Source organism: Heterocephalus glaber, unplaced genomic scaffold (genome assembly GCF_053883595.1).
Source record: "Heterocephalus glaber isolate CG9 unplaced genomic scaffold, H.glaber_assembly_v1.0 deba00001600, whole genome shotgun sequence".
NCBI lineage: Eukaryota > Metazoa > Chordata > Mammalia > Rodentia > Bathyergidae > Heterocephalus > Heterocephalus glaber.
This window is the reverse complement of record NW_028258372.1, coordinates 41,560,642-41,587,821: the sequence shown is the minus strand read 5'-3', so window position 1 is coordinate 41,587,821 and position 27,180 is coordinate 41,560,642. Positions and strand designations below refer to the sequence as shown.

At 52.7% G+C, this 27,180-nt stretch overlaps 1 protein-coding gene across 6 annotated transcripts; it reads left to right on the top strand.

Moving 5' to 3' along the window:
• The first annotated feature begins 338 nt into the window (after positions 1–338).
• Positions 339–21,085, top strand: Slc41a1 (solute carrier family 41 member 1). 6 transcript variants are annotated; one of them, XR_002388521.2, is made up of 12 exons: positions 341–692; positions 2,358–3,334; positions 10,745–10,852; positions 11,923–11,994; positions 12,513–12,657; positions 12,742–12,888; positions 13,486–13,633; positions 14,492–14,571; positions 15,487–15,621; positions 15,919–16,067; positions 18,612–20,369; positions 20,505–21,085. XR_002388521.2 is itself a non-coding variant. In XM_004862079.3 (11 exons), exons 2-11 carry the CDS (start codon positions 2,960–2,962, stop codon positions 18,231–18,233), a joined length of 1,464 nt encoding a protein of 487 aa, XP_004862136.1. In that variant the 5' UTR covers positions 339–692; positions 2,358–2,959; the 3' UTR covers positions 18,234–18,605. The 6 variants fall into 6 exon arrangements, 5 of the variants coding, with proteins under 5 accessions (XP_004862136.1, XP_021097884.1, XP_004862137.1 ...); XM_004862079.3 differs by lacking the exons at positions 18,612–20,369; positions 20,505–21,085 and adding an exon at positions 18,129–18,605 and having other exon boundaries at positions 339–692; XM_021242225.2 differs by lacking the exons at positions 18,612–20,369; positions 20,505–21,085 and adding an exon at positions 18,126–18,605 and having other exon boundaries at positions 339–692.
• Positions 21,086–27,180: the final 6,095 nt, after the last annotated feature.

Below are 27,180 nucleotides of genomic sequence, written 5' to 3'. Positions count from 1 at the left end.
AGGACAAGGTGGGCATGGCCGAGCCGCGGCTCTGGGATGCTCGCCGGCCTTCCGGAAGGCCGGAGGCGCAGAGGACACACTCAAGACGCGGGCTGCGCGGGGGAGCGGGAGCAGGGACGGCAGGAACTTGAACTGGGGGCCGCCTGCCGGCCGCTGGGCGCTGGGACCCGAGAGCCCGCGCCCAGCCCAGCCGGCCCCCAGTTCCCGGCACTCCTCAGCCTGCGTCTCCCGGCGCCCCGCCTCCAGCGCGCAGAGCGAAGGAAAGGGGCGGGGAGGGGCCCCACCCGGCTCCCGATTGGCTGCCGAAGCTGTCCATCTGGAATCTATTTTTGGTGGGGGGGTACCATCCCATCTGCCCCAGATCACGTTTGCCACCGGCAGCCAACCAGTCGGGCCCGAGTCCGAGGGCAAGAAGCGATTGGGGCCGAGGGAGCTCGACTCCCGGTGCCCCGTCCGGGTTCCCCCGCCGGCCCGAGGCGGTATATCCTGCCTTCCGAGGCCACTCGTGGAAGCCGAGCGGCGGCCTCGCTGTAACGTTCTAGCGAGATGTAGCGAGCCGGGGGTCGCGGCCGGACGCTCGCCTTGGCTGGGTGTGGGGGCACGCGGGGGCCGAGGAGGAGGAGTGATGAGAAGAGAGGGTACCCTTCACCCGCCGAGACCACAGGCGCCCCCTCCTCCCACGCGAGGGGCAGGTCAGTGGGGTGGGCCTGGGGGTGGGGGACCTGGCGCGCTGCGCATTTGCTGAGCCCGAGCGTGGAGAGACGGCGGAGGCCACCCAGTCGCTTCTCCCTCCCCGGGGCTGGGAGGCGAGACGGGGCTCTTCGGTCCCCGCCTGGGAGAAGGGGATGGGGCGTCCCAGGGCCTGAGGCCCGTCGGAAGTGCCCGCCTGGGCAGTGGGTGCGCAGCCGGCGGCCAGTCCCGGTCCCGGGAGCCCCCTTTCAGGTGAAGTGGCTGCCCGGAAGGCCGGAGGGGCGGGGGTGTCAGGGTTTAGCCGACTCGGAAACTTTTCTGGCACAGGGGCAGTGGACTCGGCTTTCCTCCCGGCTCTGCGAGGATCTTTGAGAGAATCACAGAGCCCGGGTTTCAGGAGATGGGACAGTACTGAAGGGTGACTAGAGTTGATAGGAAAAGGAAACAGTTCCCTTGGGCCCATTCCTGGTATTCGATTCAACATTTCCCGAACTGGAGTTGACTAACTGAGTGCTTGGAATACTTAAGGGCTTGTTCATTACCTGTAGAAATCTTTTTTTTTTTTTTTTTACCGGGGATCGAACTTGGGACCTTACATTTGCCAGGCAGGCGCCGGATAGATATTTTATTTTTTAAAAAAAAATTTTTTTTTTTCTTGTGAGAGCCATTCTAGTAAAAAGGAACAAGGTGGGATGCAGGCCTGGGAGTTCCTTCAGGCAAAGAAAAGTGGGGCCATGACAGCCAGAGGTGACGGGAGCAAGTGCATATTAGCTTATGGTGCTTGGGGTTTTGTTTTGCTTTGTTATTCTCACTCTCTCTTTCTCTCTCTCTTTCCTTGACACGTTCAGTTTTTTGTTTTTGTTCTTAAGAATTCCATTATATCCACTGCTCAGTAGCCCTGGGGACAGGGGGAGCCAAAATATGGGGGTAGTAACCAAGAGTTTAAGCCTCTGACTTTTCACAAGGAGCTAAGTGCCTCCTCCTGTCTGACAAACTCACAAGGCCAAGCACAGGGAGAGAAGCAGAGACAGAGGCCTGGCCCCGAGTCAGCGTCTGAGCTTTTTGTAGCACTGTTGACTCTCAAGGGCAGGAGTGGGCAGGCCTTTGGCTCTTGGCCATGGTCTAGCAGGCTTGCCCCACTGCCTGGGAAGCCCTTCTAGTTTCCTTTTTCAAAGGGGCTAGGGCGTTTGAGGGTCTAGGGGTCCTCACTCAGTGGTCAGAGCCTCCCTGTTTATTTGCCCCATGCAGCTGCCTTGCTGTTGCTGCCCTGGGATGGTAGTCACTTTCTGCAGTGGAGCGGCTGCATGGGCAGTAACATACCCCATTTAGAGTTCACATTTAAATAGTCCTGAGCTTTTAATGGGGTTCAAGAAGGGCCCTCCCTGAAGACAACCCTGCCCACCGCCTGCTGCAGGAAGGCAATGCCTCGGCCTCCTGTCCAGCATCTTAGTGGAGGGCGGTGGGTTGCTGGTTGGGAAGATGTGGGAATAGCACCTGCTCAGCCTCCAGATATACCTGTAGCGGTACAGGATAAGTAATTCTAGAGAAAGGAAGGAGTCAAATAGCAAATCTGTAACTGCTAACTGCCTTGGGGGAGAACTATGTCAGTAGGAGTTATGCTTTGGGATATGGTAACATTCTCTTTCTTTTTCTTCTTCCCACATAAGGTGTTCTACACAGATTCTTGTGACTTTAAGGACCAGGCAATTCAAGGTCTTCCCAGAAAGGGAGGAAATCTTGAGAAGAGAGGGGACAAACAGCAGACACAGCCCTGGGACCAGCCAAGCTTGAGGTGCTGTGGGAAGCTGACAGCCCAGCAGGAGGAGTGGGAAGGGACTCCAGCTCCAGTTCCAAAAGATCTGAACTCACCAGAGAGGGCCTGCCTCAGGGGTCACTCCAAACTCCGGTTGGGCCCTTCTCTGAATGCCCTTGCTCTGAGGAGCCTGCTGCTGAGAACCAAAAATAAGAGGCCAGATCCATCTCCTCAAGCGAAGAGCAGGGCAACCCCAAACAGGCATCTGCACCCCTAGTGGCAGGCGGCCGCGTCTGGTGAGGAGTTTCTTGTTTTCCTCCAGCTTAGGGCGGCAGTGCTTGATGGGGCTGCCTGTTGGTGGATCAATTCTGGTAGTGCCTGGTAGGAGCAGAGAGCCGCGGGAAGAGGTCCCGCGGCGTCCAAGCCTGGTTTCACCCCAAGACTAAGTTCTTTCCCGAGTTAGAGAGAGAGAAAGCGGGAAAAGAAAGTGCTCCTCTCCCCTCCTCTCTGCTCGTCATGTCCTCTAAGCCGGAGCCAAAGGACGCCCACCAGCTGAATGGGACTGGCCCTGCTCCCTCTCCCTGCGCTTCAGATGGCCCCGGGCGAGAGCCCTTGGCTGGGACCTCAGAGTTCCTGGGGCCTGATGGGGCTGGGGTGGAGGTGGTGGTAATTGAGTCTCGGGCCAACGCCAAGGGGGTTCGGGAAGAGGACGCCCTGCTGGAGAACGGGAGCCAGAGCAACGAAAGTGACGACGTCAGCACGGACCGCGGCCCTGCACCACCCTCCCCACTCAAGGAGACCTCCTTTTCCATCGGGCTGCAAGTGCTGTTCCCCTTCCTCCTGGCAGGCTTCGGGACTGTGGCTGCGGGCATGGTGCTGGACATCGTGCAGGTAGGACTCGGGTAGGGTGGCTCTGGACTGTGAACTGCCTGGGGGAATGAGGCCCTTAGAACTTCCTCTCCACTTCCTGTGAGAAGCAGCTGCCACTTGCTACAATGCTATTTCCCTTTGGATCACTTTCTGCAGAATCCTGGAAGAAGCTGAGTAGACCCAGGGCGGTGGTCGGGCAGTATTGCTTAACAGTAACAGAATTGGTTCCAGAGTCCGGCTGGAGGAGGAGAGGTGATCGAGCTGTGGCTCACTGTGCTTCCTGAGCATTTGCACTCAGTAGGAGATGTCCAGATGGGTGTCCTTATACCTTCTTTCCCCTTCACTTGGGGTTTCAAGGATACCCATGGTAGAAAGCTCAGTTTCAAGTCTCCCCTCCATTCCCCTGCTGGGCAGGAATTTGTTTCTCTGCCAAGAGGGTCTCAGATGAAGTGAAAAAGCTTTTAAAGGCACTTCATGTTGCTTATCTTCTTGCAATCTTGGCACAGTCTACTGGGGGAGTGGGGGTGGGCACATGCTGCCTGATGCCTGATGGGGGGAGTTGGCGTAACAAGACCTAAAAGCTGATTATTGCCCTAAATGGGCAGTGCTAGCAGGCCAGGCAGAAGGCACAGCTGCCTCTCCTTTTGCCCCTCACCTGTCTGTTATCAACCAGTCCTGGGCAAAGAGGGCTCTTCGTGAGAGTCCCAGGTAGAAAGAAGAGTAAGAGCTGGGGCGACATCTGGGGGCTCAGAGCCAGGGACCTGCTGTGTTGAGCGTGCTATGACTTAGGACTCTCCAACCCAGGGCCTCCAGGTTGGGGAGCTAAACAGTAAGCGTTTCTGAAGCCTAGTAAGACACACACGGTCTTTGGAAGGTGCTAGGTTTATCTAAATTAATCAGCAGTGAGTATCACGTTCCTTCCACGTGCTAGCTTTGTCCTGGGTATTCAGAGAAATACAGAAGCAAGATGGGAGCTGGCTTATGCCCTTTGGGACCCCCAGTATTCCCTGACTGTGACGTCTCCCAGAAGAGCTTGAAGCCCAGTATCACCTCCCCTGTGCCAGGATAGCACTGTAAACCTTGCATGTGGCATTGTAGTGGCTGCCAGTAGAGCTCATTGTGCCCATTTCCCAGGGGGCTGTAGGTGGTTGATTCTAGGTGGCTCCTTCCGTAGTGTCCACAGAGACCTTGAGCCCTTCAGGAGAACCCTGTGCCTTTGTTTGCTAGTGAGAATGGTGTCTGTGTCACGCCTGGTACTACCGTCCCTCTCCCCAAACCTGTTACTGTGAGGATTATTCCTATACGGCGGTGAGGAAGCCAGCCTAGAGTTGTGGATTCTTTCCCCTCGTGGCTGCCCCCCTTCTAGGGCAGTGAGCAGGGGAAGGGAGAAGAGAAGAAATGAAACTAGGGTTCACTTTGTCCACCTCTTCTGTCCCTGTCCCGTGGCCTTCATTTTCTTATTCGTAAAGTTTTTAAGTTCTAGATTGGTGCCCACAGTGAGGGGTGCAGGGTTGGGGGTGTAACTCAGTGGCGGAGAGCTCACCTAGCATGTGCAAGGCCCAGAGTTCAATTCCTCGGCATCAAACAAGAAGGGGAAGGGTGCAGGGCCAGAGCCTAGTGATGAACCGAGGAGAGTTATTTTCTGAGGAGCATTTCAGGGGCTTTCCTGTAGGCCTGTGAGGTAAGAAACATATCGCCTCCATTTTGTAGATGCAAAAACGTAGAAAATTAGATAACTTGCCTCTGGCCACCTATCCCCAGCGTCTGTCCTACTAATCTCTGTGACCTTCAGCATGGGCATAGTTTGCCAATTGGTTGAAGTCTTTGAGGAGCCTGCTATCTTTGTCTTTCCCTTAAGAAATGGTTACCAGAATATGGAACAAATGGAGTTAGCCTCTGAGGTGAACAAGAACAGAAGTTCTTAGAGGGGTAGGGAGCAAGCCACCTACCCACCCCTCCCACACATCACAGGGTACCAGAACTGGAAGACCCTTCCGACATCTCGCCCTGTCCCTGTGAGTCTGCGACCCCCAGGGCCTAGGCTGTAGGGTACCTGTGAGCGCCCCAGCGTCCCCACAGAGGTCGGCATTTGCCCTCGGTGTGGCACCTCGGCTCCCCGAGCTAGGGTCCAGTTGGTGTGGGTGACAATGCTGATTTGTCCTTGTGCCTTATCCCAGCCTTCCCTCCCCTGCAGGGTGGGGCGGGGCAAGGCCTGCAGATGGCTGCAGCAGGATCACGGGTAGGGGTGGGTGCAGGAGGACCAGGACTTGCAACCACAGGAAGTCTTATCCCACATCCGGGGGAGGGAAGAGAGTGACTGACCTCAGACGCAGGAGGAGCAGGGTGATTTCTAAGGATTCGCACCTGTATCCTGCCTTTAAGATGCCCTCCAGAGAGCCAGAGGCCGGAAGTGCCTAAGAGACGGGCCACCTGGAAGAGGTGGCTGTAGAGGGTCCCAGGGTCAGAGCAGCTGAGCACAAGTCTGTGTGGGCCCAGTGCAAGCGCCTGAAACTGCACTGAAGACCTGGCCTCTTCCTGGGAAACTGATTTCGGTCTCTTCTTAGCTGTCCTCGGCTCCACGTGCCCAGCAGCCTCTAGTGAAATGAGCTGGGGTGCTTGTCAGAGTCGCGGGATAAATGGGCTGCATTGACCCTGACTTGCCCACCATGGCCACATTTCCTGTGGCATTTGGGAGAGAAACAGCCTTGGGCCCAATGTTGGCTTCGGAAAGGCATGGGATGTTTTGGGAGGCTGAGACAGGAGAATCAAAAGTTTGAGCTCAGCCTGGGTAACTTAGAGACTTAGTGAGACCCTGTCGCACACAAAAGAAGTTCAGCATGTAGACGCATTTCATGCAGATGTAGTTCAGCGTGAAGGCCCTGGGTTCAATCCCCAGTACTGAAAGGGGGTAGGGGATACTTTGTGCCCCACCCCAGGCACCTCACTCCCTTTTATGGCCAGCCATTGTGAGTAACAGGTTGGCAGGAGGTGCGACACCCATACAAATTACCTCCTGCACTAGGATAGGGGGACTCCCAGGTCCTTACTTGCTAAGCAGGCCCTCTCCCTGAGCCCGCCCTTCTCTGTGCATACAGAGGAGTCTACCAAGAAAATGAGAAAGCAGATGGCAGCATGGCCTCAGGAGGCAGTGGGAGGGAAGCAGTCCTTTAGCTGCTGCGCGCTCCCATGGCCACCACATTCCTGGGCAGGACGCTCAGATCCCGTCTCCCTTGACCACCCCTCTGCTTTGCCCATAGCTGCCTCCTGCGTGTTCTCAGGATCCCATTTGCTTTTCTCAGATTTTGTTCAGCCCTGTATACTCAGGTGTTGCCTCTGGGGAAAGCTCACAGATGGAGGCTGGGGTTACTGTGATCTTACCTGACCAGGCTCTCCCTGAAAGCTCCACTCCAGCCCCGCTTCCCAGGCCTGCTTACAGACTATGTCTAGAGCTTGTAGGGCCGGGGGTTTAGCTCAGTGGTTCTGCCACCTACCTCGCAAGCCCAAGAACCCGACTTCGATCCCCAGTACCAAAAATAAAAATAAAAATAAATAAAAATAAAATATAGCTTGTACCTGGGAATTTAAGTCTTCTCACCATCTTTTCATGGGCCTGACTTCCTTCCCTGCCACTGCCCTCCTGGAACAGAAGGCTTAGCCTGAAGGCAGGTGGGGGTCAGTGTACGGGGGCCCCCAGAGGTGCGGGACATAAGGGGGGTGGATGTACAGGGAAGAGGTACCAGCAGGACCACTGAGACCTGAGACTTTGAGTGATCCTGTGAATCAGGATGTGTTTTGATTGTGAGGGGTACAGTTTTATTCCCTCACTTTCAGAATATCAGGAACTAATGAGCCACCTGCCCCAAAGAGAGAGAGAAGGGCTGCAATTCTGAGAAGCCCTGAAAATCTGTAATTCCCCTGCCGCCCCTCCCCCTACAGTATAAGGCTTCCTGGACCCTTTTCCATCGCCAGCAGAGCAGGAAGTGTGGGTGGCAGCTAGGCCAGTGGCTTGGCTGACTGGTTTGACTTCAGGGACAGACACTCCCAGCCAGGATGAACAGGATTAGGCCAAAGGAGGAAGAAGAGCTACTCTGTCTGCCCGACACATCCTACCCACTCCTTATCTCAGGAGCACCCTCTTTCCCCAGAGTTTTGTGCAGGCTTTGTGTCACAGCCTCCCCTGCCTGAGCTGCATCTTGAGACCGTTCGTTTGGTGGGTAAAAGAAATAGGTATGTAGGAATTGGCTGCCATGGCCCAAGTGCCAGCTGGGGCGTTGCTGCGCCGGGGTCAGGCAGTATGAGCTCCAGGCTGTTCTTTTTTTTTTTTTTTTTTTTTTTTGGTACCAGGGATCAAACTTGGGAAGGCAGGCACTGGAACCACTGAGCTAAATCCCCGGCCCTTCAGGCTGTGTTGTGTGAGGTTCAGGAAGCCTTGGCCAGGGGCCATAGGGTGCCTGCTCACTCCCTCACCCATCTGTCTCAGCTCATCCCCCAGAAACCCCCATACCTCCAGTCCTCCTGCAGTTAAAAAGAGTGTGTGTGTGTGTGTGCGCGCGTGCGCGTGCGCTCGCTCTGGTGGAGATTCGAGGGTGCTTATGGTGGTACCCAGGGGGCTTTTATACATTTTCTTCTTAGTAATAAAGACAAGCAGTAGTCCTTAAAAACAATTCAGAAAATGTCCGTTGCATACACTTGCAGTGTTTCCTTCAGGCCCTTTCTCTGCCAGCACATGTCCATTACACTCACCTGTCTGGAGAGCCGAGTTTGCATGGGGCTGGTAGCTTGGGAGCAGCTAGGGCACTTGATGTGAGCTGGATGTGTGCTGTGCTCCGAGAGAACTTCAAGCCCCCACAGCTGGGGAGAGGAAGGGAATGCTTCACCTTGCTGGAGCTCCTGTCCAGGGTGGGAGGAAGGACAAGACAAAGCCAAGAGGCTGGGGCTGCAGGGAGCTGGAGCCCCAGGCTAGGCACCAGCTGTGTCTAAAAATGTGTCCCTGGGCCGGGGATGTAGCTCAGTGGTTTTGCTGCCTGCTGTGCAAGTGCAAGGACCCGAGTTCAATCCCCGGTACCAAAAAAAAGTGTGTCCCTGAATTCCCCAAGGCCCATGGGCTCACTGGGGCTTTTGTAGAGGGAGACGGGGCCATCGCTCACTGGGGCTGCCTGAAAGCCCTGGAACTGCTGTGGAGGTGGGGCGCCTTCTCCTCTCAGCACCTACCATCGGAGAGGCTTCCCGAGGGGAGTCCTAGGTGCTGGAGGGACCCTGAGAAGAATTCTGGGTCCAGGAGCTCAGACCAGTGTATGCTTCAGCCTTGATGAAATGAGCATTTCCCTGGGGCCCTGTTAGGGCTGCGATGCACAAGCGTGCGCACACACACACACACACCAGAAACTTGGATGAGAAAAGAAGGCCCTTCCCTGTGGGACTACCCAGCGTCTAGCTCCTCTGGCCCCTGGCCCTCACACAGGCCCCCTTAGATAATCTTATTCATCTCTCTTTTTTTAATTGTAGTAAAAAAAAAAAACACCAAACAAAATTTCCCTTTTTTTTTTTTTTTTTTTGGTACTGGAGATCGAACTCGGGTCCTTTCGCTTACGCAGCAGGTGGCAAAACCACTGAGCTAAATCCCCAGCCCAAAATTTCCCATTTTAACCAGTTTTATTGTGTGCTAAGCGTATTCATAGTATTGTGCAACAGATCCTCGGAAGTTGGTCATCTTCCCCAACATACCCATTAAACACTGACCCCTCCCCCTCTCCCAGTCCCAGTATTCGACTACATAAAGATACATAAGGGTTACTCAGATTCCGGCAGTTGTACAATCTTGTCTTTGTGTGACTGGTGTGACCGCCTCTACATTAACCATCATGCCCTTAAGATTCATCCATGTCATCACATGTGACAAGAGTTCTTTCATTGTTAAAGCTGAGTAGTATTCCATTGTACAGGTAAACCACACTTTGTTTATCCTTTCCTCAGCTGATGGGCACTTAAGTTGCTTCCACTTCTTGTTTATTGTGAATAGTGTGGCTGTGAACATTGGAATGCAAATCTCTCCAAGACCCTGCTCTGTTTTTTTGGAAGGTACCCAAAGGTGGGATTGCTAGGTCATACGGCAGTTCTCTTTTTGCTTTTTTAAGGAGCTGCCATCTGCTTTTCATTGTAGTTACACACTTCCAATCCCGCTCGCAGAGCACTGCACGAGGGCTCCAGTCTGCACACCCCTTGCCAACACTTATTTGCTGTTTGTTGGTTTGCTTTTTTTCCTAATAGCCATCCTAATGGATGTGAGGTGCCACCTCACTGCGGCTTTGATTCACACCCTTGCTCTTTAGCAGTAGCGCAGCAGTGCTGGAATTGCCATTAGAGACTGTCTGGCCCCAGGATGGACCACTTTGGCCAGCAGTGTGAGAACCTGCTAACTTGTCCGCGGTCCCCGGCTGGTCGACATGAGGAGTCTGTTAGAAATAGCATGAGGCCCTTCCCTACGTCCCTAGTAGGAAGGAACCCTGGGGCTCTCAGTCCACTGCCCTGGCTCATGACAGCACTGTGCCTCCCTACCAAGCTGCCCACATCCGCCCAGATCCAGCCCCTCCCTCCTCTCCAAACCTGGAGGCTTTCCATTCTTAAAACAAATAAAGAGGGAAAAAGGAAACTACACTGCCCATCAGGGCCGGGGAAACTGTACAATCCCCGCCTTTTTTCAAGTCCTCAGTTTCCACTATGACTAAAGAGGCTTTCAAATAGCCAATCCTGGCTCCTGCATTTTTCCCTCTTATCATTAACTAGTACGTCTGTTTCCTCGTGTACAGATACTAGAGCCCTCATCTTCAGGCCAGGGATCTTCCCGTAGGGGTGCACTTGCTTGTGCTAGCTGAGGGGCTGGGGGAAGGTATGTGAGTTGAGAGGGTGGAGAGGAGAAACAAAAAGCCGCTTGCAGACCAGGCCTTTTCCAGCCTGCAACAGTCTGGATTCAGAGCCTGGTCAGGAGAGCGAGTAGCTGAGGCCCAAAGCCTGTGCAGATAGAAACCAAACAAAGGCTCTAATCTCCCAGCCCCAGCCCTGTGGAGCCCTGCTCTCTGCAGCTGAGACAACACCACCCAAGGCCGAGGCCACAGAGGAACTGGACTAGAGGCGGGGGACTGGGGGTGTGATGTGAAGGGGAATTGCAGAGGAGTTCTGGGGCACAGGCCAGCCTGAGGTGGCTCATCGAGAGCCAGGCTAGAGGTTTCCCCTGTTCTAGGGCCAGGAAGGGTGGCTGTGTTGTTTGGAAACCATAGGCTTGCTTTGCTCCCCAGGCCCTTGGAGAGGAGGCTGGTGTGCTCACCCCCTGCTGATCCGTTTCCTCCTTGAGCCCCTGACCCCATGCTGTCCAGCCAGTCCCAATGCCAGCCCCTTGGGGCACTGAGATTCCTGGGCTCTGTTTTCACCTTGTAGCACTGGGAGGTCTTCCAGAAGGTGACTGAGGTCTTCATCCTGGTGCCAGCGCTGCTGGGGCTCAAGGGGAACCTGGAAATGACTCTGGCGTCGAGGCTGTCCACCGCAGTGAGTGTCCTGGCTGGGAGGAGGGGCCACAGAGAGGACTCCAGGCTGCGCAGAGCCAGCAACGAGGAGATGGCCACTCAACTTCCCAGGCCTGCCTGGAGTGCAGGGCCGAAGTGAGGGGAGAGCCCGCTGGGCAGGTGTTGGGAGATCCCAGGCTGGGCGACCTGCTCCTGGGCAGGGGCTCCCTGCCCAAAGAGGTTCCCAGGCTCCGTTTCTGGACGTCCCAGCCGTCCCTGGATGCCTGCCCCGACCCCTGCTTCGAAACCTGCCTCGTGACTGTTTGTGCAGCTTTGACAGGCAGGCATCATGCTGGTCCCTCCACCGGCACAGGTGGGGGCCTCCTCTGATCTCCAGCCCTACTCTGCAGCTGGGCCGGAGCAGAGCCAGGCCTCGCAGCCCCTCCCAGCCGCTCGCATTCCCCATGGCAGCTTGTGCCTTAAGGGAATGGACGGGGAGGGGCTGCTCACCAGTCCCACCTCTTACAGTTCCTCAGATCCGCCATGCCCTTGCAGGGACTGACCCAGATGCAGGGCCCGTGGAGTGGGAGGTGGGGGTGGTAAAACTCAAGAGGGCAAAGATGTTCCTGCAGGGCCCAGTCTGGAGAGGGGACAACCGGCCTGACCCACCCCAGTGTGCTCTACCCTGTTCCTGTCCGTGCCACCCCTCCTCCCCAGATACTCTCCAACCTGGGCCCACCACTGACCTTTCCTTCCCTAGGATGGCAAGCCGGGTTCAGGGCCAGAGCTTGGGTTGTTCTGACGCACAGGAGTGGGGTGCCCAGATAGCCAAGGCAAAGGGTGGACTCTGCTGCCTCCCCTGCATCCTGGGAGGAAGAGATGCAGCCGCCTTGGGAGCTTCCTTCCTACCGCCTTGCAGCTGCAGGAGCTCAGACTCTAGCTCCTTCTCCCTCACCCTGGGCCCAACCCTACCTCACTGTTTTAGAACTTTCATGTTCGGTTCCCTGAGTCTTAGGCCACATGTGCTGCCTCTTCATCCAGGCAAGGATCTAACGGTTTAGCCCCAGCCCTTTTGTGGCCTGGAGCTCCAGCCCCTCACGCTTCCTCTCCCAGGCCAACATTGGACAAATGGATACACCCAAGGAGCTCTGGCGGATGATCACTGGGAACATGGCTCTCATCCAGGTAAGGCGGCAGGATGGGTGGACCCAGCTTCCCCCATAGTCAGGATCTCTGAAAGGCTAATCCAGGTCTGAGTGAATCTCCTGCAAAATAGCTCTGGGAGGCTTAATGGCTAAGATGTCCCGCTCTAGGCCCCAGGTGGGGAGAAGTCTTTGGGCCCTCATAGATCCTGGCAGTAGGAGCAGACTCAAGAGTGCTGAGATGTCCTCAACTATTGTCCCATCTCCCCAGGAGGCCACCCAGGTCCCAGATTGGGCGTCTTCCCACTAGAGTCCCAGGTCCTGACTCTGACCCCGCCCCTAGAACACTGCTCATTCAGCCAGTAATGTGTCCTGGGCTCCCGCAGGGTGTACTGCCCAGTACTAGCGTCTGGTGTGAAACTAAATAAACAGAGACATCCTTCCAGCCCGAGAGAGCGGGACAGTCCTGTCCAGCCTGACTGGCAGGGCTGCTGAGGGCTCAGTGACCTCAGCTAAGAAGCTCTGCTCCTGGGCTCTGCACATCACCATGCCTCTCCTCAGGTGCAGGCCACAGTTGTGGGCTTCCTGGCATCCATTGCCGCCGTCATCTTTGGCTGGATCCCTGATGGCCACTTCAGTATCCCACATGCCCTCCTGCTGTGTGCCAGCAGTGTGGCCACAGCCTTCATTGCCTCCCTGGTGCTGGGTAAGGAAGGGAAGGGGCCCTAGGGTAAGGAGGGCTGCCCTGAAGGTGTGGACCGTGCCTGGCCCACCCTCCGCTTCTCTCCAGGTATGATCATGATTGGAGTCATCATTGGCTCTCGAAAGATTGGGATCAACCCGGACAATGTGGCCACACCCATCGCTGCCAGCCTGGGCGACCTCATCACCTTGGCGCTGCTCTCAGGCATCAGCTGGGGACTCTACTTGGAACTAAGTGAGGCTGCAGCCACCAGGAGTGGCTTGGGTGGACTCCGGGTGGAACTGGGAGAGACAGTAGTCATTCTGCAAATGTGCGAGGATGTTTTACTATGTCCTTAACCATTTGCCTTGAACAGTTTGTCCTCACAGCTGCTCTTAGAGGGGAGAGGCTAGGTACTGATTTCAAATCCATGCCAGCAGCAGGGTTCTGGGAGAGTTTCCTGCACACATCCTTGCTTGTCCTGTGGATCTTGCTTCTCTTGGAGGGGTGAGGCAGAACGGGAAAGGAAAGGAACTGGGCACTGGAATCTGCAAACTAACGAAGGGGTGGGAGATGGCGATTCCTGGGGTCAAACCAAGAGACAGTCCAGTCTCTGCCCCTAGTAAGTTTAGTGCCTGGGTAGCTCTCTCTACCTTGGGTTCCTCCCCTCCAAAGTGCACGTGGCCGCCCCCATCTACCTCCTTGGCCTACAGCAACAATCAAATGAGGCAGTGCGCTGACAGGCATTTAGCGGAGTGTCGCTGTCGGTCTGCTGGGACATTCTGAGGCTGAGCCAGGGAAGTTGGCGCAGGGAGGCACAGTGTTCATCTCCTCCTGGTCCTTTCCTCTCAGATCACTGGCGATACATCTACCCCCTGGTGTGTGCCATCTTTCTGGCCCTACTGCCTGTCTGGGTGGTGCTGGCACGACGAAGCCCAGCCACGAGGGAGGTGTTGTATTCAGGCTGGGAGCCCGTCATCATTGCCATGGCCATCAGCAGGTAGGCTGGGCCCCGAGTATGTACCCTGCCTCACTCCCACCCTGCCACAGACTCTGGAGGGGCCAGAGCAGCCACTAGTAGTGCGTCTAATAGTGTGTCAGGCACATGTCCTTCTGTTGCAAGTGATAGGAACTATCTGAATTGGGTTTCATTTCAAGAAGAATGTATTGGCCTAGGGAACTAAAAAAGCACAGCTGGATCCAGGGGTATATACACTGTCATCAGGGCCCCAGACTCACCATTTCTCTCCTCTGCTTTTCTCTATGGTGGCCAACAGCCCTGGCTCATACTTTGCTGACTTCCCAATTCCAGTGAGATAGAGGGATTCTTTCACCACCAGGTCCACAAAGTCTCAGAATAGAATTTCATTGGTTCTCATCTGGTCACATGTCAGTCCCTGAACCAATCACTGTGGCCTTGGCCATGCAGTAGTCTTAATTGGGTAGTCTAGAGCCTAGCTGTCATTGAAGCAGTGTCATCTGGACCACAGTGACTTAGTTTAAGAGAGGTGGTTCCCTGAGGAGGAGCTCAGTGCTGGTAGCAGAAAGGGAAATGAACGCCAAAGGGACAGTGCCATAGGTCATCATGGGCAGGGAGTCCTATGGGCATCTCCTCGAGCCAAGCTGGAAGGCAAGCACAGGAAGAGGCTGCCTAACCTGGCACCATCAGCTGGCCCTGGCATCACTTTGCCAAGTCAAGAGGTTATGAGCAGCAGCTGCCTCGGCAAAGGACTGAAAAATGAGGAAGCCACCAGGCCTCCCTTTGTCCCCAAGACTGGATGGGTCTGTGCCTCTCATTCCAAAGACCAGAGCAGAACCCTTCAGTGATCTTTGTGTCATTTTGTCTTTGTATCTCTAGCGTGGGAGGCCTCATCTTAGACAAGACTGTCTCGGACCCCAACTTTGCAGGGATGGCTGTCTTCACACCTGTGATTAATGGTATAAGATCCTGGCACCAGGGGAAGAGTCGGGGGAGAGGACTTGGGCTGGTTTCTGCTTCCGCTGGGTTCCCGCAGGCAGGAGAATATAGCTCAGAGCTCAAGATTTCCATGAAGGGAATGCTCACAAGGTGGGAGCAGGGTAAAAGGACTGAAAAGCAATGTGAGGTACCCAGATATTAGCAACGATGGGAACTTCTAGTCCTTAAGGGCCAGGGGACCTGCGAACTATGTTGCAGAAGCCCAGCGAAAGCTCACCTCTGCCCTCAGCAGGGGCAGGGCAGGCCCTGACCACTCTCTCCCAGGCTCTAATCACCTGCTGCTGCCTCCCATTGCATAGACCTGAATAGAAGCACCCAGCAAGGAGGCAGGGGATGTGGCTTGGAGAAGTTGGGCTCCCAGGCTCAGGGCAAGGCTGAGCAGAGCAGGAAGTAGGCAGAGTAACTGCCACAGTTCCAGAGAGAGGAGTTTGGAGCTCAAACCTACTACTGCAAACTGTTTACCAGAACCAGCACAGAGCATTGGGTGCCTAAGGGCCAGAGTAGTGGAGCAGATGAGGATGGCAGGGCCTCGTCCCCTGTACTGTTCTCACGTGGTAACGGTAGAGTTGGCAGCTCTGAGCCTGCAGATCCAGCGGGCCAGTGCAGCTGAGTCTCAGCGAGACCTGTGCCTTAAGAGCCAGGGACCCAAGCTCATGGCCCGTGTCCATACTGGCACTCTCATAGTCATGCCATGGGAAGGAAGACAGGAGCCTGGACAACTCCTTTCTCAATGTCTCATTCTTCCCTTGGGGACTTGAGACTTGGCCTAAATGAAAACAGGATAGTGGATCTAAGACAAGACAGCAGGAGATCACCCCCCACCACCACCACCAACTCCTCGCTGCCCTGAGTCTAAGCCCTCTGTGTCTCTGCAGGTGTTGGGGGAAATCTGGTGGCGGTGCAGGCCAGCCGCATCTCCACCTTCCTGCACATGAATGGGATGCCCGGGGAGAACTCTGAGCAAGCTCCTCGCCGCTGCCCCAGCCCTTGCACCACTTTCTTCAGTCCTGGTAACGACAGGTTCTCAGCCTCCCCACATCTCTTTCGCAGCCCTGGAGGGAAAAAACAGCTGGGGCCTGGGTCTGGAGTTCTCCTGGGCTCTACCAGCTGCTCCAGATGGTGGAACCCAGGCTGGAAAGTTGTCTTTTCCCGGATGCCCTGGTAGTGGGGAGCAGGGATGGAAAAACAGGGACAGTGGGATGTCTGCAGCCCCAGAACATGGCGCGGGCCCTCCTAACCGTGACCTTCTTGGGCCAGGACCCCGCTCCCTGTCCCTGGCCTCCTCACACTCTGTCCCCCAACCCCAGATGTGAATTCCCGCTCGGCCCGGGTCCTCTTCCTTCTCGTGGTCCCAGGACACCTGGTGTTCCTCTACACCATCAGCTGCATGCAGGGTGGGCATACCACCCTCACCCTCATCTTCATCATCTTCTACATGACAGCTGCACTGCTCCAGGTATGAGCCAGCTCTGGGCGGGTGGGCACGGGGAGGGGTTCAGGCTGCCCTACGAGGATGAGAGAGGAGCCCCAGGCTTGGCCATTAGACGCCGTGCCACCTCTCTCCCTGGGTCTGGGCGGCCAATGAAAACTGGACAGAGCTCAAGAGAACAGGCGGTGTGTGGCTCCAGCAGACTCACTAACATGATATGTGACTCTGGTCCAGTGCTCTCTTCTCTGAGCCTCAGTGATACATCTGCAAATTGAGAGGAATGGACCAGAGGTGGTAGTTCAAACAGATGGTAGTAGGATGCCCACAGGTGGGCTTTAGCGACCATCTTTGGCTCTGCTTAGTGTGCTGGGCTTCATTTAAGAAAAGGGTTCCATGACGAAAAGACATCAGAACCACTGCACTAGATAATCCATCCACCCTATTACTACTTTTTATTTAGCTGGTCTTCTATTTTTTTTGGGGGGATGATTTTTCTGAGGCAGAATTTCCCTTTGTAGTGCAGGCTGGCCCTGAACTCACTATGTAGCCCAGGCTGGGCTCGACCTCACAGTAATCCTCCTCCCTCAGCCTCTCTAGTGCTGGGATTACAGGCATGCACCACCACGCCCAGCTTAGCTCATCTCCTGTTGATAAACCTTTATCCCTCCGGGCCCCACCCCCAACTACAGAATGGTTGTGTGTTAGGAATCGCAGCAAGGGCTGGCTGAGAACAACCATATGCTGTTGCCTAGCAGCACTTACCCAAGTTGCCCGGCTCCCTTGCAGGTGCGGTCAAGTGCAGCCCTATGGGGGGGGGGAGGGGCCGGATGCCGAGGGTCCGTAGTGCAGGTTTTCAGCTTATCCCTTGGCCTAGGTTGAAAGAAGCCTTGGCTCCATTGCCTGCCATGAGCGCCCAAGGGGACACTGGCCACCACCATCTCCTCTAGACCTGTGGAGGAGCGGAGCGTGACACTCAGTCCCCTGGAAAGTTCTTCCCGATCCCTTTGCCGATCCCTTTGCCGCTGCCGCCTCCCAGCCTCGCACCTGGGGCTGCTCAGGAGACTAAATTCGAGGACAGCTGCTGCCATTCCCGTCCTGGGGTGCATCTCGAGGGGCCTCTGGCCACACTCTGCTTTGGGGACTCTTCTGCTGCTGCTAGAAAGAGAGTAAACTGGGCAGGGGGTCTTACTTTACCCAGGGCCAGGCCACAGGAGTGCAAGGCAGCTGTATGCAGGCCAGGGGAGTGTGAGGGGGCTGGGGCTGTGACCCCTGACTTCCTTGGAGAGAGGACAGGAGAGCGGCCAAGTTAGCCTAAAAATAGGTATCCACTGTGGCTCTGGCTCTTAAGAGCTCTGGTCCTGCATCTGGGTCCCTTAGGGCAGAATTTCCATACTAGCTCAGTGTTCCCGCCGCCTGCCTCGCAAGCGCAAGGCCCTGAGTTCCATCCCCAGTACCAAAACAAAAGAATTTCCATACTGCAGTATTTTCACAGTAGAGTCAGGAGTAAAACTTCCCGCCTAGCATGGTGGCACACACTTGTAATCCCAGCTGCTTGGGAAGTTGAGGCAGGAGGATCTGAGGTTCAAGGCCAGGCTGGGCAACTTAACAAAGACCCTATCTTAAAAACAAACAAACAAATAAAACCTCCTGGATGACTGATGACTGTGTTGGGACTTAAACTTTAGAAACCATTTCATTCTCACACAGACATAGTCATTTAGACACAGGCCTACGCCACCGCAGAATTCTGGATCAGGTGTACCATCAATTCCAAAGCATAAATCTTCTTAAAATCCAAGTTCTGACTCAGGCAGTGGAGCACGGAGCCTGCATGTCTGCATTTCTGACAACCCCCCAGCTATAGTTAATGCTGCTGGTCCTGGTCAAGGTCCTTCCCGTTAGCCAGATTATGTCCAGATCCTTCTTAATTATCTGTAGGAGTAGAAGCTAAGCAAGGGCACTGATTAAAAAAGAAAAAAATCAAGCAGCAAACAATCCTAAATGTATTTTGAATTGCTATGCATTGTCAGCACAGCAGACAATTTATTTTGCTAGGACAAATGTTAAACTTGCATTCTTTGACAGCAGCAGAATGGAAGGGTCAAGAGAAAGCCAGCTCACTCAGACAACTGTTCTACAGCAGCCTCAAACAGTCTCCTCATCCCACTCTTCCCAGCAAATAAAGCTCTGTAGGAAAAGCTGAATCCAAATGCCAGTCCCCTACCAGGATCCTGGGGAGGCCAACCTGGCAGGAATTGGAGTGACCCAGAATTAAAAACGAGAATGCTAAATTCCTGCGAGGGAGGATTTAGATTAGGAAAATTTGGGAGCAGACTATCATGCTGAGATGAGTGACCCCACCGGTAGCAACTTCTTCCTCTCCAAGGAGCTCTCGATCTTCCTGTTGGTAACTGTAGGGTGGAAGAGGGAGGCTGGCAGGCTGAGAAGGTAAGCTGTCCCAGCCCAGGGACGTGGCTGGCCAAGCCTTGTGATGCACAGAATGGTCCCACCGTGTGGCCTCTGGCTCCCCCTGGAGAGAGGCGATGGCTACAGCTGGGGCTCTGTCTCCAGGTGCTGATCCTCCTGTACATCGCAGACTGGATGGTGCACTGGATGTGGGGCCGAGGCCTGGACCCAGACAACTTCTCCATCCCGTACTTGACTGCTCTGGGGGACCTGCTTGGCACTGGGCTCCTGGCACTCAGCTTCCATGTCCTCTGGCTCATCGGGGACCGAGACACGGATGTCGGGGACTAGCTTGGCCACTCAACCTTTCCCCCATCCCTCTGCACTTTCTATTTGAATATTTTCTTTGTTCCCCATCCCTACTCCACCACACACTCCCACATCTTTCGAGGACTTCACTTTGATACCAAATTCTCATTATTTTCAATGGGAATTTTTATACATTGAGCCAAGTTTGGATAGCAAGAATTCAGGAAGGACAGATGGACTGAGATAAGCAGTACGAGTAGATTTCTGAGATAATCACCAAGTGCAATTTCATGGTGGGTGCCTCCACGTGAGGTGGATTGGGGCGGGGGGTTCTGTCTGAGATCTGGGGACATTTGGTTTAGCTTTAGCAACCTCAGTCTTGGCCCTAATGAGAAATACTTTATGAGTAGGCTGTGGTTATTTGGTTTTGTGGTTTTCTTTGTTCTTTTTTTTAGTGTTGAGCAGAGGAATAAGTAACACTCCCCCCACACACACATACACACACGCATTTGTAGAAATGGACCAACTTCAGAGCACTGGGCAGAGACGAGGCCCCTGAATCCCCGCTCTCTTCTCTGCCTTCTGGACCGAGTCCCTGCTGCTCTCAGAGGGAGATGGACCGGCTTCCGCTCATGTACCTGCCTCTCCTGATTTCCTGGTCAGCATCACCAACCTCCTTCTGATTGTCTTCCACTGGAAGGTCACATCCAGGAAGTAGTGAGCAGTGGCCTGGTCTCCCGGTTGATTCATGTCCAGCCGTAGGTTTCCCAAGATCCCTCTGCTCCTTGGGATTTTGTCTCTGTTCAGACCTCTCTCCTTGTCTCTAGCACTCCCCTCCCCAAGTGGGGTTCTGAGATTAGGGACAGAGGAAGGGTACGTGGAGAACGACCTGGAGGTTGAGGGCAACCAGGGATGTTTTGTTGCTGCTGTTTTTCCTGAGGACATAATCACGTGATCACCTTGGCCTCCATCGCTTCCTACTCATTCTGCCATGCCAAGAGGGCAGGTATCCTGTCCCTTGGCTCCTGCCCTCCGATGTTCATTATTCATTCATGCAGAAACCGCAGCCTCCCCAAGATAAGCCCTTCTGCAGGCCTGGTCTGGAACCATTGAGTATTAAGTATGGGGTGCCCAGTATGTGTTAGGTATTGTGCCAGGCACTGAGTGACCAGGGTAGGGGAATCACAGTGCTAACCTCACCTCAATCCCCAGCTTCCAGAGGCCACGTACCCCTTTCAGTCTGGCAGAGAAAGTTCCCTCCTGTCAGGTACTTGTCTTTGTTTCGCCAAACCAGGTTCGGCCTCATTCTTCCTCCAGACCCCAGCTCTGCAATGCTGACCACAGCTCAGACCACCAGCCCCACTGCTCAACCCCACAATACCCCTCCTCCCCTCCCCTCCCCTCCCCTTCCCTCCACCTCTGCTCATCACACACCCGGAAGAGGATTCGGCATGAGCATGCCGGACTTCAGCTGGCTGCTCCTTCTCTCTGCCTACCGCAAAACTGGGAGAAGCTAGAGCCTCTACCTCTTCCCCACACATTGCTCGGAACGGCCCAGAGAGCTAGCCACACTCGGACGGGCAAACGCAGGCCTTGGGCTGTCTGAAGCTTCCTGTGAGCCCTCTCTCTGTACCCTAAGGGCCGCCCCCAAGGGGAGGTTTGAGCGGTGGCCCTGTTTCTGCCAGCACCATGCCTTATCCAGGAACTTGCCCTAGACTGCCAGTGTCCTTTCTCTCCATCTCCTCCCAGGCCACCTTCTGGAATCATAGAGCCTTAGAATTGGAAGGGATCCTAGAGGTTACCTAATTGGAGTTGTGTCCCGCAGAGTGCATTGACACCAGCCTGAGCTTGTTTCTGCTTCAGCCTCCTTTTGCCTTTCCCTCCACCTCAGAACACACTTGCACACAGACTCTTGTGCAGGCCTCCAGCCCTGAGGCTGTGGCCCAAGTTCTCCAGCCCCTCACCCTTTCCTGTTTCGAGTTCAGCCGGGCTGTCCTGGAGTGCTCTGGAGCACCCGTCCTCCTTTGCCCAGAAAGAGAAGTGGGTACACCCTGACTGACCTTGGAGTATTGAGCAGAGGAGAACTATGGGGTGAGAGGGAAGGAAAATGAAGATGACTTCAATGGATGGTCCATTTCTCTCCCCCTGACTGTACCAACTGCATGTACTTTTGGCCTGGCTGCAAGGAGCAAAATTGGTTTACTCTTGTATCCTTCAAAAGTTACAGAACTGTGTCTTAAGAGAATTATTTATAGTTACTATAACTGAATTGACAAATGTCAACTTAACTGATAAATTATATTTGGTAAAATAAAGAGGATGTTTATTTAGATGGTTGGTGTTCCTGTGTATCTCATCAAAAAGCAGCTTCAAGCCAAGCAGGCTGGCACATGCCTATAATTCCAGCACTGGAAGGCTGAGACAGGAGGATCCCAAGTTCCACCCAGCCTGGACAATTTACCAAGACCCTGTCTCAAAAAGGAATGGGTAGGCAGGCATGATGGCATATACCTGTAATCCCAGCACTCAGGAGGCTGAGGCAGAAGGATCACAGAGTCCTAGGCCAGCCTGGGCTACATAGCGAGTTCAAGACTAGCCTGATCTACATAGTGATACCTTGTCTCAAATAAAAAGGGATGAGGATGTAGCTCAGTGCAATGGCTTCAATCCACAGTTCAAAAAAAAGCTTTAGCTATTTTTTTAGTAGTCCTACCGCCTCCATGTTGAGTAGAAAGGGGTCTAAGTGTGATAAGCAATAAAACATCAATCGACATAGAGATTGCTTGATAGAAGACTTCAGTCATGGAGAAAGAATGGTACTGAACTCTGGGACATTCCAGAAGCCAAATGCAGGGTCCTTGCTCTCAAAGAAATTACACTGTGGTTTCCCTACACTTAGCTTCTTTTTGTCCTAAGAGTGGGAGCATCCATGGGTTAAGATCCCTTCCCTGCAAAGGTTTACAATTAGGCAGGTCAAATAATAGCTGTTATTTGTTGAATATTTCCTATATGACCAGGGTGCTCAACCCTGTAAGCCATTAGAAATTACAGTTCACAGGGCCGGGGATTTAGCTTCAGCAGCACACCTGCCTTGCAAGTGCAAGGTCCTGAGTTTGATCTCTAATAACAACAAAAAAAAAAGAAATTACAATTCACGACAGAGGGTCTGGGTTCAAATTTGACTCTTCTACCTGTATTTGAATGACCTTAGACAAATCACTGAACCTTTCTAGGGCCTGTTTTCTCATCTGTACTCATTCCTGTTTTACAGGATAATTATGAGACTTTGATGAGGTAATATACATAAAAGTACTAAGCTCTATGCCTGGTACTACTGTGCCCAAAAGTACTAATCAATATTAAAGTAGGTATATTAGCTTTCCATTACTATATCCAAATGCCTGAGCTTTTCAATTTATAAAGGTTTATTTGGCTCACATTTCAGAGGGTTCAGTCCATAGTGGGTGGGTTTCATTGCTTTTGAGCCCATGGTAAAGCAGAATATCATGGCAGTGAGTACATGGTGGAGAAAAATGCTCACCTCACGGCAACTGAGAAGCAGAGACCACCATTCCACAGTCCACGTCAAGGACATGTCCCCAGTCACCTAAAGCCTCCCATCAGGCCCATCTCTTAATAGTTTGCACCACCTCCAGTAGCACTGGAGGCTGGAGCCTAGGCGACATCCATCCATTCCCGCCGGTCAGACGGAAGGTGGTGAAGAGAGCAGCAGATGGAAAGGGCTCCGAGTCAAGTCTCAGGGTCAGCGAGTCGGTCCACTTGGAGGATGCTGAGAAGAATGGTATGAGCCTGGCAGTGGATGGGAGGAGAAAGAGCCCTCCGCAGAGAGGACCATGAGCTAAGCAAGGAAGTGCGCGTCCCCAGGCGCTTCTGGCAACTGCCAATTGATCCATCATTCCCTAGAGCCTGGAGTGCAGGACACAGGACGGGATCACACAACCTTAGGAGACATACTTATGGGCTGGGGATTTAGCTCAGTGGTTCTGCCGTCTGCCTCGAAAGCACAAGGTCCCAAGTTCGATCCCTGGTACCCCCCACCCCAAAAAAGACACGCTTGTGACAAAGCAATTTTTATATTTTTATATATTTTTTAAAATACTAGTATATGTCTGTGACATAATAATTACACTTGTTTGGGGGAATATATATATTTATCACATACTGATCATTTTAACCTCTTCTCCCTCCCCTCCTTCCCCAGAAAACCTGTCGTCTCCCAGTTTCCTACCATCTCTCCTTTACCTTGCCCCTTAAATTATTTATATTTTGGGTTTCTCTGAGGCAATTTTTCTGAGACAGCAGATACAGAAAGGTAGAATTAATGCAGCCCCACCCAGGTCTGTCTGACACCTCAGCTTCTGTTGGGAACCGCTGCCCACGTAAGACACCCTCCCTGCAGGGTACTGCCCAACAGTGCAGGGCATAGGCTGTGTACTGAGCACTAGCTAATCTCAGAAATCAGCCTTCGTAACAGCCCTGGGCTCTAGGACTAACTCTTCAAAGCAACCATATGTTAATGTCTATTAAGAGAAAGAGAATTGCTTGTTAATTATTTTATATCATGTTTTATTATACAATCTACTTTTTGTTTTGGTTTGGTTGGTTTGTTTGTTGGTTGGTACTGGGGATAGAACTTGGGACATCGTGCTTTCGAGGCAGGCACCAGAACCACTGAGCTAAATCCTCAGCCTGGTTTTTGGTTTTTTGAGACAGGGTCTCACTGTGTAGCCCAGGCTGGCCTTGAACTGGTGGCAATCCTCTTGCCTCAGCCTCCTGAGTGCTAGGACTATAGGCATCCACCACCACCCCGCTATACTGTTTACTTCTGAATAAGTCTTATTTACAACTTCAATATTATCTCTAATAACTATGGAAAAGATAATACTACCATTTTACAAGGGAGAAACTGACATTCAGAGAGGTTAATATCTTGCACAAGGTCCTAAATTGAACCCAGTGCTCCTTACCATGCCCAGAGCCAAACAAAATGGCTAGCCAGGCTACCTTTTACAGTATAAGGAACACAAAACTCAGCTGGAATTATTGCTTTTAAAACGGTGACCTGCTATCTCAGTTTTACTTGTGAAACACTTGACTGTAAAATGTTGTCTCCTGAAATAGTGTCCCACAATGGACATTTTCGAGCGCCAGCCTATCTCTGATGATATTTTTGCAACATAATGACAGACAGTACTTCCAACCCTGAGACCAGGCAGCTGGCATTCTCCTGAAGTTAGTGTCTCCTCCAGCTAAAATTCAGAAACTGCGTAATCCGCAGAGCACGGCACTGTATTTCATTATATTATCTAAAGATCAAATCTTTCATTTAGCTCCCAAGGAAATGTCTCATTTGTAAGATTTTTTTTTTTAAAGCACTAAAGAGAAAACAAATGACAGAAAAGTGAGGACAGTTTGGGCAACCAGAAAAAAAAAATGTTTAAACATAATTTGACTTTAGGGCTATATTTATGTTTTTTTAATTTATGTTTATTTAAACATGAATGACTAATACTATCTAACTATTGGTGTTTTTTTTTAAAGTTAAATTGTAGGAAAACTAAGTCCAAATAAATTGGAATGCTAGGTCATACTCATATTCATAGGGTATGAATTTCTCATTTTGCAGTGTGTTCTATGGTTAAGTGAAGGAATATTGCACAATTAGGGAACATTGCTTTAAAAGAGCTCCAGACTGGCCTGCCCAGCTCGCTCACGTTTATCTGTCCTTGACTTTGACACAAATCATCACATATGAAGCCAGGCATGGTGGCGCATGCCTGTAATCCCAGCACTCGGGAGGCTGAGACAGGAGGAGGATCCTGAAAGTTCGAGGCCAGCCTGGGCTACATAGTGAGTTCAGGGCCAGCCTGCACTACAAAGGGAGACCCTGCCTCAAAAAACAAAACAAAACAGGGCCAGGGACTTAGTCCAGTGGTTCTGGCACCTGCCTTGCTATCGAAAGGTCCCAAGTTTGATCCCTGGTACCAAAAAAAAACAAAAGCAAATCATCACATATGTAATTTTTAAGCATTTTTCCTCAGTCGGTGACTAGTTCACAAATCATTCAGAAATGAAGTTTCTGGTTTTCAGGAGTTAGAAAGTCATGTGAAAAAAGAAACTAACCAGGCTGGAGATTTAGCTCAGTGGCGCCGCCTGCCTCGAAAGTGCAAGGTCCTGAGTTTGATCCCCAGTACAAAAAAAAAAAAAGAGAGAGAGAAACTAACTTTTCTTTCTCAGTACTGGAGGTTGAACCCAGAGCCTTTGCATGGAACCACATCCCCAGCTCTTTTTTAATTTTTTATTTTGAGACAGGGTCTTTCTAAGTCACTAAATTGCCCCTCCTGCCACAAGCTCCCAAAGTGCTGGTATTTCAGACATGGGCCACTGCATCAGGCTGAGAAACTAAGTCTTTAAGAGGATAACTGACCTCCCCTGGTGGCAAAGACAGAATATTGACTATGGCCTCCTGAGCAGCAGCCCAAACACCAAACTGAAAGTTCAGGAAGGTGGAGGAAGATGTCACCACTGCCCAAGGTACCCTTGAGAGAACCACTCCCAAGCCAAGAGTGGAGCATTGGTCTTTCTCCCTGTAGCATCCACACTGCAGAAGACAGAACAATCATCGCATCCCACGCACTCCTGCTTCTCCATTCCGTGTCTCTCACTTGGCCTAGCATCTGGTGATACTTTTCCTGCAGCAGGGTCAGAGCTGGCAGCCAGAATCCTCTGGGATGCACCTGGGCCACCTAGAATTCCCCTCCTCTTCTGGCCAGATACCACTCCCAGGCTGCCTTCTCCAGCCAGGGCATATTCTTACTGTTTTTTCTTTAGTAAGCAAGGGCCCTGTCATCCACTTTTGGAATGAAGAAACCCAGAAAACATGCAGAGGATGCTGTACTCTTCTGGCATGTCTCCCTAGTCCCCACACATAGCTTAATGTTTTAAAATAGTAATAATCAGATGTAGACAAATATTAGGTTCCTAGCTCACTCATCATGTGGCCATAATTAACCTCTTATGATACCCAAAATTGGACAGTATTGCCCTCTGCTGGGTTGTCAGGCACCAGAAGATTCAATAAATAGAAACTTTTATTATTATAATGATGTAATGTGGATTGAATTGGTTGAATTTTTAGTGAGAAGAGAAATACCAAGCCTACGCAGCATGGGATAATGTGAAGGATCTAGGGAGTGGACACTGGGGGCGGGGGGGACCAGGAGCTACCTGGGTTTTACTCACCCATGACAGGAGGACAGGTGAAGGGACACAGCTCTGCAGTGAGGAAGGCTCCCCCCTGGACAGGGCAGTCTCCTGAGTGCAGGCACCATGACCCTGAGCCCCACCTCATCCTCCAAAGCTCAAAGCTCAGTCACACCGGAAATGACCTCACACATGGAGGTTGACTCAGACCCTCAAACTCACAGAGGCCTGTGCACCAGGCCAGCATCAGCCTGACCAGCACACACACTGGTTCCCTGGAAGCAAGCTACAGGGAAAGGCAGATGACTGGGAGATGCCTGGGAAGTCTGGAATCCTAACGGAGAAGTTCATTGTAAAACTCCAAAGTACATGGGGTTACGGTTATGGTGTTACCTGTTCAGTGTCTCCCAAAGATGGTGACTGGATCAGAGGGTGCTCTACTCCTCAGGAGGTTCATCCACTGATGAGTGGAATGTGCTGTTAGCAGTTGGGGCCTGGCTGGAGGAGTCACTGAGGGGGTGATGCAGGTGCAGTCTTGTCCCCGGCTCCTCCCTTCTCTCTGGGCTTCCTGGCTGCTGCGGTGGAGCATCCTTTCCTCCATCATTCCTCTCTGCCACCCTGTGCCTGCTTGGATGCCAGCCGTCCAGGGACTGAAACCATGAGCCAAAATAAACTCCTTTAAACTGGAGGTGTTGGGGCCGGGGATTTAGCTCAGTGGCACCACCACCTGCCTCGAAAGTGCAAGATCCTGAGTTCAACCCCCAGTTCCAAAAAAAAGAGAGAGAGAATTGTGGGTGTTGGGTATTTTGTCCAGCGATGAGAAAAATGACCAAGACAAATGGTATTGGGCCTTGTTGGTTGACCGCAAGAGTCTGTGCAATAAGGACACCTGACCGAGGGCCGGAGATCCTGGAAGACTCCCGTCCCTCTACGAGACAGAGCCCAAACAGGTACGGCCAGGATTCTTGCTGGCTCCTTTCTTTACCTTCAGATGGGCCGACTTCGCTTCAGACCAGCACTCCTCCTTCAGACATGTGTATATCTTGCTGGGGTTCCTTGGTATTTTCAAGTGCCTGGGGATGGGGAATTGTTAGGGAGCAACTAGATACCCTTAGAAACAGCAATCTCTGTTTCCCCACCTCTTAGCAAGTTCAAAGGAGATAGGATATTGAAATAAAATCCTCCCAACTCCCTCCTTCCA